General features: G+C 42.3%; 2 protein-coding genes and 1 pseudogene across 2 annotated transcripts in view; 1 reads left to right on the forward strand and 2 right to left on the reverse strand.

Annotated features, from left to right (window-relative positions):
- Nucleotides 1-3745, reverse strand: part of LOC117525121 — a 30571-nt pseudogene extending 26826 nt beyond the window's left edge.
- LOC117525104 (GDP-Man:Man(3)GlcNAc(2)-PP-Dol alpha-1,2-mannosyltransferase-like) lies at nt 3135-10618 on the forward strand. Its single transcript, XM_034186943.1, is given in 7 exon segments — nt 3135-3261; nt 3673-3894; nt 6237-6439; nt 6513-6681; nt 8274-8485; nt 8488-8925; nt 9466-10618. Coding segments are annotated over 7 exon segments (1533 nt in total). The 5' UTR covers nt 3135-3256; the 3' UTR covers nt 9750-10618.
- A 2774-nt stretch (nt 10619-13392) lies between these two features.
- Nucleotides 13393-18682, reverse strand: part of LOC117525103 (serine/threonine-protein kinase Nek5-like) — a 138617-nt gene continuing 133327 nt past the window's right edge. The window contains exon 19 of the mRNA XM_034186942.1: nt 13393-14471. Within this exon, the coding sequence (XP_034042833.1) occupies nt 14234-14471 (238 nt within the window). The 3' untranslated portion in view covers nt 13393-14233. The remainder of the gene's footprint in view (nt 14472-18682) is intronic.

The following is an 18682-nucleotide window of genomic DNA, read 5'->3' on the forward strand; positions in this document are numbered from 1 at the left end:
TTTTGCCTTATACAAAATTGCAATGGATTTTGATATTTTAGATTTAACATAATTTATATGTGTTTTCCAACTTAATTTATCATCAATAAAAACCACAAGAAATTTAGAATTTAAAAGGACTGTGAAAATTGAAAATTTGACCCTTGAGCAAAAACTGCACTGACTTTTTCACATTTCCAGTCATAGTGACTTAACAGAAGGTTGGAGATTGGGCAAAATATATATCTTTGGATTCTGTATGATGAGACAGGTAACTTGACATCCATTTTAACAAGACTGGAGTTTCCTTCTTTTTTTTTTTTTTTTCTTTTTTTTACCCCATTGCGAATGTTACCAAAAATGTCCACCACTTTGAAGAGGGACACTCAAGCCAAATTTGTTCAGTGTCCTTCAGGTAAACCAAAACCACTTTTAAAATCTCGCCTCCATGAAGGCGTCACAGATTGTTGTTCTACTAATTACTACAGACTGAGTAATGTTGGTCTGGTTGTTTGTTTGTTACTCAAATGCTTCCAGGTCGATTTCCACCAAACTTGGTAGAATTGCCCAAAAGGGTTAATTTTGGTAAAGTTCAAGACAAGCATTGACAAATTTGCCAAAGATATATCACTGGCAGAGGCTTGAGTGAGTAGTTCATAAAGGCCAAAGCTTAAAGTTTTGATTTTCATTCAGATTTGCACTTTGGCATCCATATGAAGGCAGGTTCCGTAACTGTCCAGGTCAGGTTTGGGACCTTGCGTCAGTGGCATGTGGTGTCAGTTTCTCCACACCGCAGAACCACCTTGGGTTATGATTGGCCACTATCCAGGCAGGCAACCAGTCCATTTTCACCTCTCGAAAGTTACCATATACCTACTCCAGCCAGGTGAGGTCAAATTTATCAAAGGTCAATCTTTGGAGTGAAGGTCATGTATTTCTGACTGTTTGTTGTCCTGCTCTTCCCTGGTTCTTTGGGTGATTTCTTCCAAACTTGATGTGTGGATGAAGGTCAAACCTTGAACTGCTTTTAAAGGGTTAATTTTTAGCAAAGGTCAAGATCAGAGTTAAGGAATCTGAATTTAAACCGGATATGGACCAAACCTGGCACACATATGTCCGTTAGTGGACATATGTGGGTTAGCCAATGAAATGTGTGATTTACTAGGGAGCCATGTCCTCATTGAGGTGCTTACTTTGACACTATTCTTACCTTACCTTCTTCATTCCCACACGTGCTATTGATCAGTTTATTAAATTCTAATACTTGCATTTTACATCAGATGATGTTAGAAATAACTTAAAAAGCCACCAGCTGTGCAGGAAGTAAACTATGTGAACAGTCTGAAGTGTTACTGTTGTTGTGTTCTTAGTTGTAGAGACGCAGCTGCACACTTCCGTGAGTGTTGGCGTGCAGATGGTGACGGGTATGATTCATGCCCACACAGTGATGAAATGTCAATCGCAGTAATCAGCATGTGCACATTCTTTTTGTGAAACCAGGTGGGTTTTATGCATTTTGCACCTCAAATGGGGGACATAATGAATTTTGCACACAAGTGTTTTTTTTTAAAGTTTGCACAAACCCACAACCCGTTAAATAAATCGACATCATGAGGAGGTAAAATGAAGCATTCATTCGCATGCTGGAGTTTTATCAACTGTATCTACAGCATCCTCTATGACAAAAAATAACTTGAAACAATCACGAAGCATTGTGTCAGACTCGTTCTGTTCAACCTTGATGGGATCTTGTTGCAGTTGCAGTGAAGCTAACCACAAACTTCCTTTTCAGCTCGTTGCAGTGGTTTAACTTCTTTCCTCCACACAGAGGCCTCACTTCAGCTTTTACAGGATTGTATATTGTTATACATGTGTGACATTTACACGCCGTCAAAAACATACAAATAGACATAGAGTCCGTTTAAAGTTTGCGCTCCTCCTGTGTTTAATGAAGCCGAACCAACACAAAAAACAAGCTGCACCAATGCAAGGTGGGATTTTTAACCAAAATATAAATAAATCATTATGTGCAACACGATGAGCTTTTGAAAATATTTCACATCATCTCCCACTTTCTCCTTAAAGCTCAGAGGGTGAATTTAAATCTGAAAGTTTAAAGTCTGTTTTGTGGCACCACAATGATCCTATCAAAGGTCACCTGAACTCACCTGTAGCTCACAGAGAGGTATGTGGAGGACGATGAGAAGCTCTGGGTGTGGAGGGCACGGAGGCCGTATCGTTCCTCACCGCTCGCCGGGCAGCACACTGAGTTGAGAGCAGAAACAGGCCAACACTGCATCTATTCAAATCTATGAGGAAGGAAGTGACAAGCATCACAGTTCAAAAACAGGAATGAAAAGCGTTTTGTCTTTATATGGCAATGCATGCAGACGACCTTGAGCCTGCACACCACCTTCAGGGTCAGGTGTGCCGATTTTGATGAAAAGGTTGAGGTTTTTGTGCATTTTCTTTCAGCCTGTCATGAAAGGAGCCACAGGAGAGGCATTTTCTTTAAAATGATGTCAGACAAAAGAATCACTTCACCCATCCTCCCTGATGAAGATTTATCGATTGACAAATTGATCAGTATTATTGAAACAAAATGTCAGGTTGCACTTAAGTAAGTGGATCATTTTGTTATTCTTACAGTCAGAAACAAACTGGAAAGACGAGCAGGTCTGCAGACACAAAGACAAGCTGCAGATTAAAAAATGGATAAGCAGCCACAAATATGCAAAGAGCTGAAAAATATCAAGGAATATTTTAATAACTTTAAAAGACAAATATTCCCGTTACTCAGATGTGAAGATTTATTCATTTTCTGTTTCATGGTCCTGGATTTAAATGTCTACAGCAAGTACAATGAGATAAATGTTTCAACTATGTTTTAAAATATTCAGACCTGAAACATGTTATTTTTCATGGGCTTCAAACAGTAAATTTTAAACTGAAAAATTAATCTGATGACCATTTTTCAAAGCACCATATAATTTATTATTATGGTATCATCATAGAGCTGTATGTATATATATATACATTTACCTTGATGTTGTTTCGGTTCATCTATAAAGTTGTGTAAAACGTTTTATAATATTAAAAAAAGAAGAAAAAAAAATACGCTAAATACAAATTAAAGCTTAGACCACGTGAATAGAAAGTTGGGCCAATCAGAAGAGGCCACCGAGTCAGCTGACGCGTTTGGGGTGACGTGACTTTATGTTGTGAAAATGACGGGACACGAACACCATCATCACTTTCTCTGTGTTTCTGTGATTTAATGAGGTAAATGAGGATTTATGACGTTGTTCTTATGTAAGACGTTAAGCTAAACAAATATTTTTGGAAGAAAAGAAGAGAAACAGGGGAAGGTCTCGTTGATTTTTGAGCCGATAGCTCATTAGCTGCTAGCTGTAGTACCAAAAACAAAACAAAAACAATCGCGATCGTAAAGTGTAAACTAACGATTGTTTACTATATAAAATGTCACCAACACTTTAAATAAGGTCTGTTGATAGCTGTTTGTTTGTTTTTTTTTAATTAAAATCAGGTTACAATTTTGAACTGGTCGAAACCCTATTTAAAGCAGCTTAAAACAGGTGAGGTCCGTGTGTCCTGGGTTGGGTTTAGGGTTGAACTGTTACCTGTATAAATCCAGTGCTGGGGTCAGATCCTGAAGGTCCGCGTCCTCCCCAGGTTGCTGTGGTCCTTGGTCCTGCCATGTGTCTACCTCAGCCTCCTCCTCACTCTGCTCCTCATGCTGCTTCTGCTGGGTCTCCGCATGTGGCTCCAGAGCCGCTGCAAAGCCCGCCGGGACCGGGACGGTGGACCGGCAGTGGCCTTTTTCCACCCTTACTGCAATGCGGGTGGAGGCGGGGAGCGTGTCCTCTGGTGTTCACTGAGGGCCCTCATGCACCGGTAACAAGAGCTCTACACTTTATCAAGTCACACTAAATGCAGATCAGTAAACAATGACAGCAAACATTTAGCAATGACAGAGGATTTAGTGATTGGGATTTCGATAATGATAAGTAGAGCTTTCAAGTTGAGATACGCTCAAAGAGTTATCTTCCACCAATCTTGACTTCCAGGTCATAGCGGAGAAATTTTAGAGAATGCCATGCATTAGTATGAGAGCATGACAACATGTTGAGTCTCACGCCGAATGCGTGAGACCTGACAGGACCGCTTTATTTTTTAAAATTTTTTGCCCCCTGTCTGCATATATAGTAATGGTAAATGCCACACTGGCAGAACCATTTATGAACATTAATACAATATATGCAATTTATTCTTGCAGGACAGAAGGTATGTAGTGTGTGAGTGAATGCGGTGTGCGTGTGTGACCCCCATCCGCCCTTCCTGATCAGCCTACAACATCCTACTCAAAGCCGACTGACAACTTCTATCAGGAAGGACCGACACCAAAACAACATGAAGACAGACAAAAATGAAAGACAAGTGGTGAAGACAATAACTGTGAAGTGAGACATCGAGGAGACGGGTCCCCAACATAAAACATGCCGGAACAAACCACACATGAACAAGCAGTGACAGCGACAGTCTGTTGTCTAGTTAGTGAGCATTCATACCCTAATCTAGGACACCAGAGTCTTGATTCCCTTGAGAGCACCCAAAACCGAATTGTGGTGTCAGCCACGAACACATAACCAACCACACACAGAGACCCAGATCACAGCTATATATCCGATCACTACTGTGGCTGGTGTGTTGGGCCAAGATAAAAGTACAGAACCCTACCATAAGACATGGACCACTCCGATGCGTCAGAAGCCATACGGCCGACTGCAAGCGACGACGGAAATGGGTCCAGGACGCAGGGCCTTAGGAGAAACCAGGCAAAAAAGGGAAGCGGAAGGGCACAGGGGCCAGGAAGGGCAGCCACCAGGGCAGCACGACGGACCAACAGGACCGCTTTAAAGTGTGAGTCTCACTCCGAATGAGTGAGACTTGAGAGCTCCAGCAAGGCCCGCCCTCCTGCCAGGATGCTGGACATCTACCAGGGTTTTGCTGTCTGATCACCAGTCCACTGCAAACCACCAGACCTCACTGAGATTGCAAAAAAAAAACAAGGTGAAAGGGGAGAGGACGTGTAAAGCTGGTGGAGGGATCTGTGGTTTGGTGGTGGTGCTGGTGCTTTTTTGAAACATGTTTCAGGTATCCGTTTCAATATAGGTTGAAGAGGATTTGCAAATCATTGTATTCTGTTTTTATTTACATTTTACTCAACGTCTCAACTTCATTGGAATTGGGGTTGTATCTGTATTCACTGAAAATCTTGATATTCTATATCAAGAGATGCCTGTGAAGAGGAGGTCTCTGAACTGAAGTGTTTGGCAAAGCAGGTACCTTTGCAGAGATGCAGGTTTTTTTGGGCCCAAGTGGTTCCTGTCTTACTGTAGGGTTGTGAAACTTGGACAGTAACTCGTGATCTAAGGGGACAACTGGCTGTCTTTGGTACTAGGTTTCTCTGGAGAATCCTCGGGTAGTGCTTCAGTGGTGCCATATCAAATGAGCTATGAGCAAAGTTTTACTTGTATTTTCAGGCAGCGTCAAGTACAACACCACGAATGGTAAATGGACTGCATTTATATAGCGCTTTTCCATCTACATCAGACACTCAAAGCACTTTACACCTCAATGCCTCACACTCACCGCGACGTCATGCTGCTGCCATGCAAGGCGCCCACTACACACTGGGGGCAACAAGGGATTAAGGACCTTGCCCAAGGCCCCTTAGTGATTTTCCAGTCAGGCTGGGATTTGAACCAAGGTTCCTCTGGTCTCAAGCCCAATGCTTGACCACTAGACCATCACTTCCCCTAACCACGATAGTCATGTGGTGCATGATCCAACAACATGTGGCATCTCAGTACACAGGGCACATTTATCATCTAGAGCATAGGTGTCAAACGGATTCCAGAAAGGGCCAAGAGGGTGCAGGTTTTCTTTGTAACCACCAACTCCAGCAGGTGATTTCACTGATGGAACATCACTTTTAGCAGATGGGAAGAGTTCATCAGTGAAATCACCTGCTCGAGTTGGTGGTTACAAAGAAAACCTGCACCCTCTTGGCCCTTTCTGGAATCAGTTTGACACCTATGATGTAGAGCATAGATGGACCATTGGTCTGCCTGTGTGATTGCCAGTCTGGACCTCGGGCAGCTCTGTAGTGTGGTGGATGTGACAATCTGGATCTTGAACTCCTGTGAATTACTGTCATTCTTTCCTCCTCCCAGATTCCCCGGCATCTCCTTTGTGGTTTACACGGGTGATCAGGGAGTGAATGGTGAACAGATTCTAAACAGCGCCCAACGGCGCTTTAACATCACACTACCACGACCTGTCACCTTCATCTTCCTCCGTCACCGGATGCTGGTGGAGGCCAGTTCGTACCCGCACTTCACCCTGCTGGGCCAGAGTGCCGGTTCGATGTTCCTCGGTAAGTTTTTTGATCCACTTTGCTTGTCTGCCTGACAGTTTTTAGAGCTGGAGATGCTGTGTTTGTGTTTCAGGCTGGGAGGCGCTGACTTCCTTCATTCCTGATCTGTATGTGGACTCAATGGGTTATGCCTTCACTCTGCCAATCTTCCGCTACCTGGGAGGCTGTAAGGTGGCAAGCTATGTTCACTATCCCACCGTCAGCACCGACATGCTGTCTGTGGTCAGAGAAAGAAACCCCCGGTAACACTACAAATGCACCTCCACCCCATGGAATTAGTTTCTATGAGAATAATAAATAGCTCACTGCTATCTTACATATGGTGATTAAAAAGTACTTACCCACAGCCATAACCAAGAGTCTGTCCAATCTTCTGTCAAAGATGAGATTTTTCTCTGTTATGATAGAGTTTGAATGACAGATCAGCATCAATAATTCTCTCCTCCCAGTTTCATGAAAAAATGTTGCAGTGCTGTCACAGTGGCTGTCTGAAAAGTTGAAGGATTATCAACTTAAAAGCACTCAGAGTTGGTGCACAAAAAAGATACTGGGTGCAGCATTTTTCTGTGGAGGTGGACTGCGTGTTGCCACTTGTGCTCCTTTGTTATAGAGCAGTTACAAAAGGGAAAAGGCAGGGATTGGGGAAAGATGTGATATGGAAATGGGGCCTAACTCACACCGGAGTATAAGTCACAACTTTTTTTCTCTATATAACAACAGACAGGTCGGTGTTAATTAGCAGCATGCTGTTAATTAACCTCAGGACTTTTAAATTATAACTAGAGACATTCATCATGAAATGCCCTGCACGCAGTACTATTTTCCATGTAAAGTGCAGTAATATGTACATGTGTGGGGAAGGTATTTGGTTGAACCCTCATGTGTTTGATGTAAACTGGGATACACAGTGGAAAAATTGGAGATTGACATTATATTTATTTAGAGGATGTGGCCAACAGTGACCATAAAAAGTCAGTAGCCTTCGAACAAATGCAACTATTGGTAATTTGTTAAAAGTAGGTCAAGGTCACCGGCCTTCGAACCCATGTGAAGTACTCCTCCAAGGCATGTACCCACCAAATATGAAGTTTTTGCAAGCAATAGGTGCCGGGGTACATTGCGGCGATCAAATTTCAGGTGAAGGATTTGACAGTTGTGACCATTGGTGACCTTGAAAAGTAGGTCACGGCCACCGACCTTCGAACCCATGTGAAGTACTCCTCCAAGGCATGTCCCCATCACATATGAAGTTTCAGTGAGCAATAGGTGCTGAGCGATGCTGTGGCAAAGGATATGACAGTTGTGACCATTGGTGACCTTCAAAAGTAGGTCAAGGTCACTAGCCTTCGAACCCATGCAAAGTACTCCTCCAAGGCACGTACCCACCAAATATGAAGTTTTTGCGAGCAATAGGTGCTGAGCTACGTTGCGCCGGACAGACGGACGGACGGACAACCCGGATGCCACGCGGGGCATAAAAATAAGCAAGACGGACAGAGGTACGCTGGACAACATATTGAATGTTATTTGCCGCAGTTTGGACAACAAAAATCCTCAGATAAACATGGTTTTCGAGGCTATAGAGTTGGAAGCACTAAAATTAAATTCATAATTTGGAATTTTTGTGTATTGTTGTAGAGTACTTTTATTATTGGCGTTTGTTTTGTGTACTCATTATTATTAACAGTGAACGCGTGATTTTGTTGTTGTTTTTGGTGTATAAGTTGCAGCAGCTCCAAAACTAGTAACAACAACAACAAAAAAATAAAAATAAGGTATACATGTATATCTGCGCTCTTCTTACTTACATCTACACTTCTTCCATCTTTTCCAGGTTCAATAACGCTGACTTCATCTCCAGAAACCCGGTGCTGAGTGCAGTTAAGGTGGCGTACTACTGCTTCTTTGCTCTACTTTATGGCCTGGCTGGTTCTTGCAGTGATGTCATCATGGTGAACTCCACCTGGACACTGGGACACATACTTGCCCTGTGGCGCTCCCCGAACCGCACCAGTGTTGTCTACCCACCTTGTGACGTGAGAGCATTTTGGACATCCCATTGGATGAAGATGATGAAGAGGTGGAGGAAGGCTGGGAGGAGCTTGGAGGGGAGCTGGGAAGTGGAGAGGAAGAAGGATATGGGAAAGAAGGAATGTTTCCAGAAAGGAAGTGCCACTCCATTGTGTCAGTGGGTCAGTTCCGACCAGAGAAGGACCACCGTATGCAGATCCGGGCGTTTCACAAACTTCTTGACAGGAAAGGGGAGGGGTCCTGTGGGCGAGAGTCTCTGCGGCTGGTACTGATCGGTGGCTGTAGGAACCAGGAGGACGAGGACAGAGTCCTGATGCTGCGAGGGCTGTGCCAGGAGCTGGGTGTGGCCGACCGGGTCGACTTCAGAATCAATGTGCCCTTTGAGGAGTTGAAGAAAGGGCTGGCGGACGCCACAGTTGGTCTGCACACCATGTGGAATGAACACTTTGGTATTGGTGAGACCTTCACACTGCACATTCACCCCGAAAACAAATTTAACTTAACAGCGAGCAAAGCAAACTTTATGTGCAGCTTCTAGTCATATCTAGAAACGTATATTAGAATTATTTCAGTCCATCCAGGGCTGGATTTTTGCGACCACATAGTGGATTTCCTTCATATTTGGAATGATGCCTTCACTAATATGAACCATGGTGTAACCACTTTAATAGTGAGCACTTGACGTGGAAATATAGTGCCCCCTACCGGTAGGGTGAAGACATTACCACTTTCACGAGCAACACGAGTAAGCACATTGGCAACAGTGGTTAGGATCTGATTGTAGGAAGAAACCTGAAACAGATCAGACTCACTGAGGCGACCATCTCGTTTGGCCAGACTAACAAACTAAAAGAAGCAGTGATAGAGATAACCCAGTGTCCACAATGACAGACTGCTATAAAGATCCTGACACCCCACCCCAATCAAAACCAGAGCTTTCAATTTATTTTGACAAGCTGTCTGAAGAATTACCCCGTCTTCACGTCTCTTTTCAGGTGTGGTGGAGTGTATGGCTGCAGGCACCATCGTCCTTGCCCACAAGTCTGGTGGTCCAAAGTTGGACATTGTGGTCCCATATGAGGGTGGCCAGACGGGCTTTCTGGCTGACAGCGAGGACAGCTATGCAGCTGCCATGGAAACCATCCTGGCACTCTCACCGGCGGAAAAGATGGAGATCCGACATAATGCCCGGCACTCTGTGGAAAGGTTTTCTGATCAGGAGTTTGAGGCCTCTTTCCTGTCTGCCATGGAGGAGCTGATGAATCAGCTGGAGCGATGAAGAAGCATGTCAATGTCTGCAATCCACCAGGGTTAGCATTTTGGTTTGTCAGCTACCCCCCCCCCCCTTTAAATTTGTTGTAAAGCAAAATGAGGTGTTTCCAACACAGTGCCTCATTTGCAATAGAAAAACAAATTGGCGCTGTAAATCCTGAGCCCTGGTGGAGAAGAACTGCTGAAATGGTTCTAGTTGTCTGTGAACACGCAGAAACAAGCCGTTTCCATTGACTGTGCATGTGTCGTGCTCTTATTGTGTGTTTGAAGTCGTCGGGTATTTTAATGTCACTTTAATAGGAGACTTGGGAGCACAAACACAGCTGTTAGCCAAACCAACCAATGAAGACACTGCAAGCCAATCACAACTCTTATCACATCTCTTCTAATGAAATGCAGAAGAGAAAACTGGACGGCTTTTCTTCCAAAGTTTTTTGAAGTTATTTGAATGTTGCTATGAAGGTACTGCACACCCTACTGTCAATACCTGATACTGCAACTGTTACAGTGGAGTTGACGTGAATATAACTGTTCTCATCAACTCTCATTTCCATAAGTATCATCAATCTATCCTTAAACGTAGACATATCTGAGGGTTAATTTGTGAATTGCATAAGTCGCATAGTGTTTCCATGTAAGCAGCTAGCTTCTAATACAAATATAGCTTCTTATTTTGCTAAGATCATTTGACTTATAGCCTCCCATAAACGGCAACCATGAATTGGCACTTTTCAACCACTATCTGTGCAGGGTAGTTTGCTTTTCAAGTAGCTGAAATCTGTGAATGAATTGCTACATTCATATTTATTAGTGGTAATATAAACTTGAATATACAGAATACTTACAGATATTGCTGTTCTAAAGGATATTTACTCGGCTAACTTAAGCTATTCAGTCTTCATGCTAAGCTAGGCTAATAGGGCAGCACAGCCTCATTTGAACCCTGGGTGATATCGTGGGATTTTGACCACTTATGGGGACAGCCGGTCAATTTCAATTTATTTTCATCTATATAGCGCCAAATCACAACAAAGTTGCCTCAAGGCGCTTCACATAAGTAAGGTCTAACTATACCAACCCCCAGAGTGAGCACACAGGCGACAGAGACTACGTTTACATGCAGCCAATAATCCTTTCATAACCAGAATATTAGCAATAACCCGGTTGCGCACGGCCATGTAAACACCCGCAAAAACCCGAATAGGCTCATATTCCACTTTTTAAAAACCCGAATAAGACCCCTGGGTTACTCCTTTTCTAACCCGAATATCAGGTCATGTAAATGCGCATCGAGATATCTCCATAGAAAGGAACATTATTTTGTGTTCTGCGCATGTCCTATCCGCAAGGAATCTTGGTCTTTTGAGTACAGCAACTACTTGTATGCGGCGCGTGCAACCCACCGGACGCCACAGAAGCAGATGTAAACAGCGCATTGTGTTCTGCGTCCTTATAAGGCGGGCCGGTCGCAGTACCAGTCGGCATCACTGCGATTGCTCTGCCTCCGATGCGCTTACTGAGTCTGCGGGCTCGGTAAGCGCCGCAGCGGGCCACTCACACCGCCCCCCTCTCTGCTGTGCAGAGATGTGCCAAATCTGGCAACAGGTCCAGAGACTACGCTTGCTGTTTTGATGCGGAGGCAGCCCGCAAGGATAGTTTTCTTACGGAAAAAAAATCCACAATGCCGCAGGGTCTTGGTAACTGCAGCCGCAGAGCTCCGGGGCCATGACTTGGATTCTTTGCGGGTCCTGCATCCATACCCCCGGAGGCAGTGAGCGAAGGGAGAGCATGCGCATTGTGTTCTGCGTGTGTCTGTTTATAATCTTCTCACCCAGAGGAAAAAAGAGAGTGTTTACACAGGAGAGAAAAGTGAGAAAATGTTAATGCCTGTTTGAGAAAAGTGTGTAGTGAGGGGATTTACACGAAGCAGGATTACACGAAGCAGGATTTGCACGAACGCCAGACCAAATCAAGCACAGATGGAAGACGTGCGTCGCTGTTTAGATGGGAATATTCCAAATGATACCAATGACCATGTATACAGGAGTAACTCTGTCTGCTTAAGCATGTAAACAGGTTATTCCTAATGATTCAGAAACCGGAATACTGACCTTAACCCGAATATTAACGGCATGTAAACGTAGTCAGTGGCAAGAAAAGGAAGAAAACCTCAAGCGGACCAGACTCAAAGGGGTGACCCTCTGCTTGGGCCATGCTACAGACACAATTTACAAAACAGTTCACAAAATGAATATACAGGAAATGTTGCCGGTGCACAGGACAGGAGGGCCACAGAAACAGACACCACACATCTCTGGATGGAGCTGCACGTCAAAGAGAGAGAAAAACAGAATCAGGCATCATAAAATCAACAAATACAGTATAATTTATCAGCATTAAGCAACAAGAAAAACAGAAGAAATATGAAGGTGATCACCGGTCACCAGTCCTAAGCTTCACTAAAAGACACAGACTTTAAAAAAGTTGAGACCGAGGCCCACTCCGTTTCCCAATAACATGAATTAAAAGAGTAAAAAGCATAGTAACATACTATGCCAGTATGCTACCCATATGAAAGGGAAAATAAGTGCATCTTAAGTCTGGACTTCAAATTCTGTACAGAATCTGTTTTATTGATGCAGGGAGATCATTCCACAGAACAGGAATAAGAGAACGATAAGAGAAAGCTCTATGACCCGCAGACTTTTTATTCACCCTAGGGACACAAAGTAGTCCTGCACCCTGAGAACGCAGAGCCGGGGCCGGTACATAGGGTTTAATTAGGTCAGCTAGGTAGGGAAGTGCCAGTCCGTGAACAATTTTATAGGTTAGTAGCACAACCTTAAAATCTGATCTCACAGGGACAGGAAGCCAGTGAAGAGATGCCAAAATGGGTGTAATGTGGTCAAAGTTTCTGCTTCGTGTCAAAAGTCTGGCTGCAGCATTTTGAACCAACTGGAGAGCCCTAATGCTGGACTGCGGTAAACCAGAAAATAGAACATTGCAGTAGTCCAATCTAGAAGAAACAAACGCATGAATCAGGGTCTCAGCATCAGCCATAGACATGATGAGACAAATCTTCGCTATATTTCGCAGGTGGAAGAAGGCAGTCCTCATAGAATCCGGTCCCATTGCGCAATATATACACAGCATAACTTCACACGGAAAAATGGTGTACCGTTTTATTTTCAGCTGCAATCACTGAAGCAGTTGTGAAAAGTTTTCTTTTTCAGTTCCCAGTGGAGAAGGGAAGACGGGGTAAATGGGAGACATTGCGTCGCTAAGTGTTAGCCTACACAGCTAACCAGAGTTCTCTCGTCTGCAAAACTGCCTCGACATGTTTGAGCTCCGGGTCATAAACAAACAACACATGTCCACTTTCCACTGCATCATCACTTTTTCTTTGCATTTTCACTTTGTGTGTAATTTGCTCAAAATCTCAGAGAGAATGCCGTGTTTTTGTCCTGGAAGTAGAGAAATTACATATGTGTCATATTTTAGTCCTTAGCGCTCGTCCTCAAATGAGACTGCGATGCCCAATTACATTCTGATATTCCTAAACTGCACCTTCATATTCATATTTCCTAAACTGCACCTTTTTAAAGAATTTTTCTTTACATTCAAAAACAAGGACTTGCACATTAACAGTGTGGAATTGAATCAGCGGTAATAATGGAGTGTTTTTTTTAACTCTTTGTTTTCTTTGATATAGTTGCATATCTTTGCGGCGTGCTGGAATGCGGCCGCTACCTTTGTTTTAATGCTGTTCCTCAATTATTGATCAGCAATTTATTTAACTGTTAGAGAATGACTTTTATTATTTAATGTTTTATTTATATATATATACATATATGTATATATGTATATATATATATATAAGTATATATATATGTGTGTGTGTGTGTGTGTGTGCGTGCATGCGTGTTCAAGAAACCCTTAAAATACATTGTATTGCGATATTGACCAAATCTCTTGTTTAATTGTTGTTACTGCATTCTGTTTGTGAATGGTTCAAAGCATGGATATATTTAAGAAAGTAAAAAAATAACTAAATAAAATATTTTATTTAGAAAGAGCTTGCCGTTACATTTTAAGTCTGTTAATCTGGAAACTGTTCTGAGTTTTTCAACAATTACAACACTGCAAAAATACAATTGTCAACCATGACAGATGAATTTCTTCTTGTTTGCTGCCATCCAGTGGCAGGAAATGGTCAGTGCAGGAAGAGAAATCCTTTTCACTTTATGACAGATTAAGAAAGGGAAGTTAATCTGCTTTACTGGTAAATAATGATTCACAGATCTGAAGAAAAGAGTGCCACAAAGTGCATATACGGGCCACATGTTAAAAGACTCTTTGCCTATCAGACCAACACCAGACAGACTAAATTTAGCTCTAGTAACAAGAACTTTTAAAGTTACTGTAATGTTGTCATGGTCCACCACAGACTACAGAATTTAAGATCACTCAGCTCATCTGATGCTGCTTATTTCACGCGTCATTCTGACGGCCGGGTCCTTCAGACTCAGTGGAATCCTCCAGCTGGATTTGTTGATCTACAGAGCTCACCGCACCTCCATTTTCAGTCTCCTTTATCCCATCATCCACTGCTGCATTCGCAGTACTGCTCTCTGCCCCATTTGAGCTCAAGTTGGTGTCCAGGAACAACAGGTTCCTCATGGAGTCGGCCACAGCTTCTCTCAGTTCATCCTCTGACTCCTCAAAGTTCCTGATGACAAATACAGTTCAGTCCATAAGTGTGATTTGTTTTACAAATGGACCAATAGCAGTGGTGGGCACAGATCAATCAATCAATCAACTTTTTTCTTATATAGCGCCAAATCACAACAAACAGTTGCCCCAAGGCGCTCCATATTGTAAGGCAAGGCCATACAATAATTATGAAAAACCCCAACGGTCAAAACGACCCCCTATGAGCAAGCACTTGGCCACAGTGGGAAGGAAAAACTCCCTTTTAACAGGAAGAAACCTCCAGCAGAACCAGGCTCAGGGAGGGGCAGTCTTCTGCTGAGACTGGTTGGGGCTGAGGGAAAAAACCAGGAAAAAGACATGCCGTGAAGGGGGGCAGAGATCGATCACTAATGATTAAATGCAGAGTGATGCATACGGAGCAAAAAGAGAAAGAAACAGTGCATCATGGGAACCCCCCCACAATCTACGTCTAAAGCAGCATAACCAAGGGATGGTCCAGGGTCACCCGATCCAGCCCTAACTATAAGCCTTAGCGAAAAGGAAAGTTTTAAGCCTAATCTTAAAAGTAGAGAGGGTATCTGTCTCCCTGATCTGAATTGGGAGCTGGTTCCACAGGAGAGGAGCCTGAAAGCTGAAGGCTCTGCCTCCCATTCTACTCTTACAAACCCTAGGAACTACAAGTAAGCCCGCAGTCTGAGAGCGAAGCGCTCTAATGGGGTAATATGGTACTACGAGGTCCCTAAGATAAGATGGGACCTGATTATTCAAAACCTTATAAGTAAGAAGAAGAATTTTAAATTCTATTCTAGAATTAACAGGAAGCCAATGAAGAGAGGCCAACACGGGTGAGATATGCTCTCTCCTGCTAGTCCCCGTCAGTACTCTAGCTGCAGCATTCTGAACCAACTGAAGGCTTTTTAGGGAACTTTTAGGACAACCTGATAATAATGAATTACAATAGTCCAGCCTAGAGGAAATTAATGCATGAATTAGTTTTTCAGCATCACTCTGAGACAAGACCTTTCTGATTTTAGAGATATTGCGTAAATGCAAAAAGGCAGTCCTACATATTTGTTTAATATGCGCTTTGAATGACATATCCTGATCAAAAATGACTCCAAGATTTCTCACAGTACCACTAGAGATCAGGGAAATGCCATCCAGAGTAACGATCTGGTTAGACACCATGCTTCTAAGATTTGTGGGGCCAAGTACAATAACTTCAGTTTTATCTGAGTTTAAAAGCAGGAAATTAGAGGTCATCCATGTCTTTATGTCTGTAAGACAATCCTGCAGTTTAGCTAATTGGTGTGTATCCTCTGGCTTCATGGATAGATAAAGCTGGGTATCATCTGCGTAACAATGAAAATTTAAGCAATACCGTCTAACAATACTGCCCAAGGGAAGCATGTATAAAGTGAATAAAATTGGTCCTAGCACAGAACCTTGTGGAACTCCATAATTAACTTTAGTCTGTGAAGAAGATTCCCCATTTACATGAACAAACTGTAATCTATTAGACAAATATGATTCAAACCACCGCAGCGCAGTGCCTTTAATACCTATGACATGCTCTAATCTCTGTAATAAAATTTTATGGTCAACAGTATCAAAAGCAGCACTGAGGTCCAACAGAACAAGCACAGAGATAAGTCCACTGTCCGAAGCCATAAGAAGATCATTTGTAACCTTCACTAATGCTGTTTCTGTACTATGATGAATTCTAAAACCTGACTGAAACTCTTCAAATAGACCATTCCTCTGCAGGTGATCAGTTAGCTGTTTTACAACTACCCTCTCAAGAATCTTTGAGAGAAAAGGAAGGTTGGAGATTGGCCTATAATTAGCTAAGATAGCTGGGTCAAGTGATGGCTTTTTAAGCAATGGTTTAATTACTGCCACCTTAAAGGCCTGTGGTACATAACCAACTAACAAAGATAGATTGATCATATTTAAGATCGAAGCATTAAATAATGGTAGGGCTTCCTTGAGCAGCCTGGCAGGAATGGGGTCTAATAAACATGTTGATGGTTTGGATGAAGTAACTAATGAAAATAACTCAGACAGAACAATCGGAGAGAAAGAGTCTAACCAAATACCGGCATCACTGAAAGCAGCCAAAGATAACGATACACCTTTGGGATGGTTATGAGTAATTTTTTCTCTAATAGTCAAAATTTTGTTAGCAAAGAAAGTCATGAAGTCATTACTAGTTAAAGTTAATGGAATACTCAGCTCAATAGAGCTCTGACTCTTTGTCAGCCTGGCTACAGTGCTGAAAAGAAACCTGGGGTTATTCTTATTTTCTTCAATTAGTGATGAGTAGAAAGATGTCCTAGCTTTACGGAGGGCTTTTTTTATCTTTTATCTTAGATAAAGATAAAATGATAAACCACCCAAAAATGTATCGGAAGTTACAGATAACCGATAACCAATAAATTCCAGTATTGTCTCTGGTACATTTACAACTGCTAACAAGCTGAATTTGAGTTTAAACACCCAAACAATGTCAGCATTTCCATGTTTGAACATGCTGCCCCCTTCTGGAAGCTACACGGCTACAGCACTGAAGCACCCTGAGAGCAGCCACAAAGCCAGCTCTCTGCCAATCACAATGCTCCGGTCAGGCGGAGGTCTTGAAAAATAAAGGCATCCTGACTTATGGTTTTGTGTGAATACCGATAGAATAACTCCATTAATGTCAATTCTGTCATTTGTACAAAGTTAAAATATAACATGTATCTTTTAATGTTGAATAATGCACAAATTCTGAGGTTTTGTAACAAACACAGACAGATCGCAAAGGATTCTGGGTAAAAGTGCCTCTGCTAAACACTGATTGGTTCAGTCATTCATTATGTAAACTAACACGTTAATGTGTCATGTGTTGGTGTTTACAGATAAATGTGCTTTTGTAAAATATTCCATTTTTTATTTGTAAAAACAGGCATTTTTATGGAGCCCTGGAAGTGTCATCGCAAAATGTTTTGCATGTGGAGAGAATGTGCGCACGTTTTATTATATTGTGCTGTGCGCACATTTTATGATGTTGTAAAACGTGCACTCAATATTGTCTTGACACATAAATGTTGGCTTTACACTGTGCGAGTTTTGGTCCTTTTTCAGATGATTTTTCATTCGTGTGAGAATTCTTTGGACCGAGTTTCAGGTTAATCGTGCGTCCTGCATCGTGTAGTGTACATGGAGTAACAAGCTGCGTTTAACATCTCACGACCACCTCCTGATCGCCGATCGTATGGTCGAATGAAAATCAAACCTGTTTGATATTATTCTGGTCGGCCGTCGTGAGGTTATCCTGCTCCTTAAGAGCTACAAGCATCCAACCGCTCGCACTGTGCATGTGCAAACACCACAGAGCTGTCTTGTAATGTTTTTTGCTGTTGTTGTTGTTGTTTTGTTTTTAAACTTAATTTGTAAAAAAAAAGAAAAAAAAAAAGCCATTTGAAAAGCCAAAAAGTTGATTTGACAACCATCTGATATAACCGAGGTCCAAATAAATAGAACACTGCCATCTACTGGTGCCCAGATGCTTCGTACTTAGGGCGAATGCTGCCATGAACACTACTGGCCAGTAGATGGCAGTAGAGGCCTGAAAAACTTGCCAAAACAAAATCCCAGATAATCCGTGTCTGCTACATTTAAGATGCATGGAATTTAAAAACGCAAATACAATAATGTCTATAAACCCAGAGAATATATTCACGAGAGTTTTAGGCACTAGAGTTTAATGCTGCTGTCCGTGGAGCCTGAACAGAGTGTCTGAAATGCATTTGTCCTGTCGTGAACGTACTGAGATTACCCATAATGCACTGCTGGACACAGCATGTGCTCACAAAACCTTAAAAATTAACACATTACTTTAAAACTAAAACATATATCTGATGTTTTCACTTTATAAAACTTCAAGCATGGCAGTAATTTTAAATAACTTGTCTGAAATTAGTTTGGTTAAAATTTGAACCATAAGTTAAAAATGTATGCCTGTGGATGACTTGGGTGATATCAGTATGGTGTTAAAGGAAATGATTTTTTTGTGTGTGTGTGTGATCAGTTTTCTTTGCCTGCAGAGGGTAGAGTGGTTTCTCCTGAAACTAGCTTGCTTCTGTTTGCAGAGGGTGGAACTATACATCTCTTAGAAAACTTTCAACAGGTAGGTCTCAACTGATTTTAAATTTTAAAAATGTTTGCTGTTGTTCAGCTTGGTTT

The sequence above is a fragment of the Thalassophryne amazonica genome, chromosome 14 (assembly GCF_902500255.1).
Source record: "Thalassophryne amazonica chromosome 14, fThaAma1.1, whole genome shotgun sequence".
NCBI lineage: Eukaryota > Metazoa > Chordata > Actinopteri > Batrachoidiformes > Batrachoididae > Thalassophryne > Thalassophryne amazonica.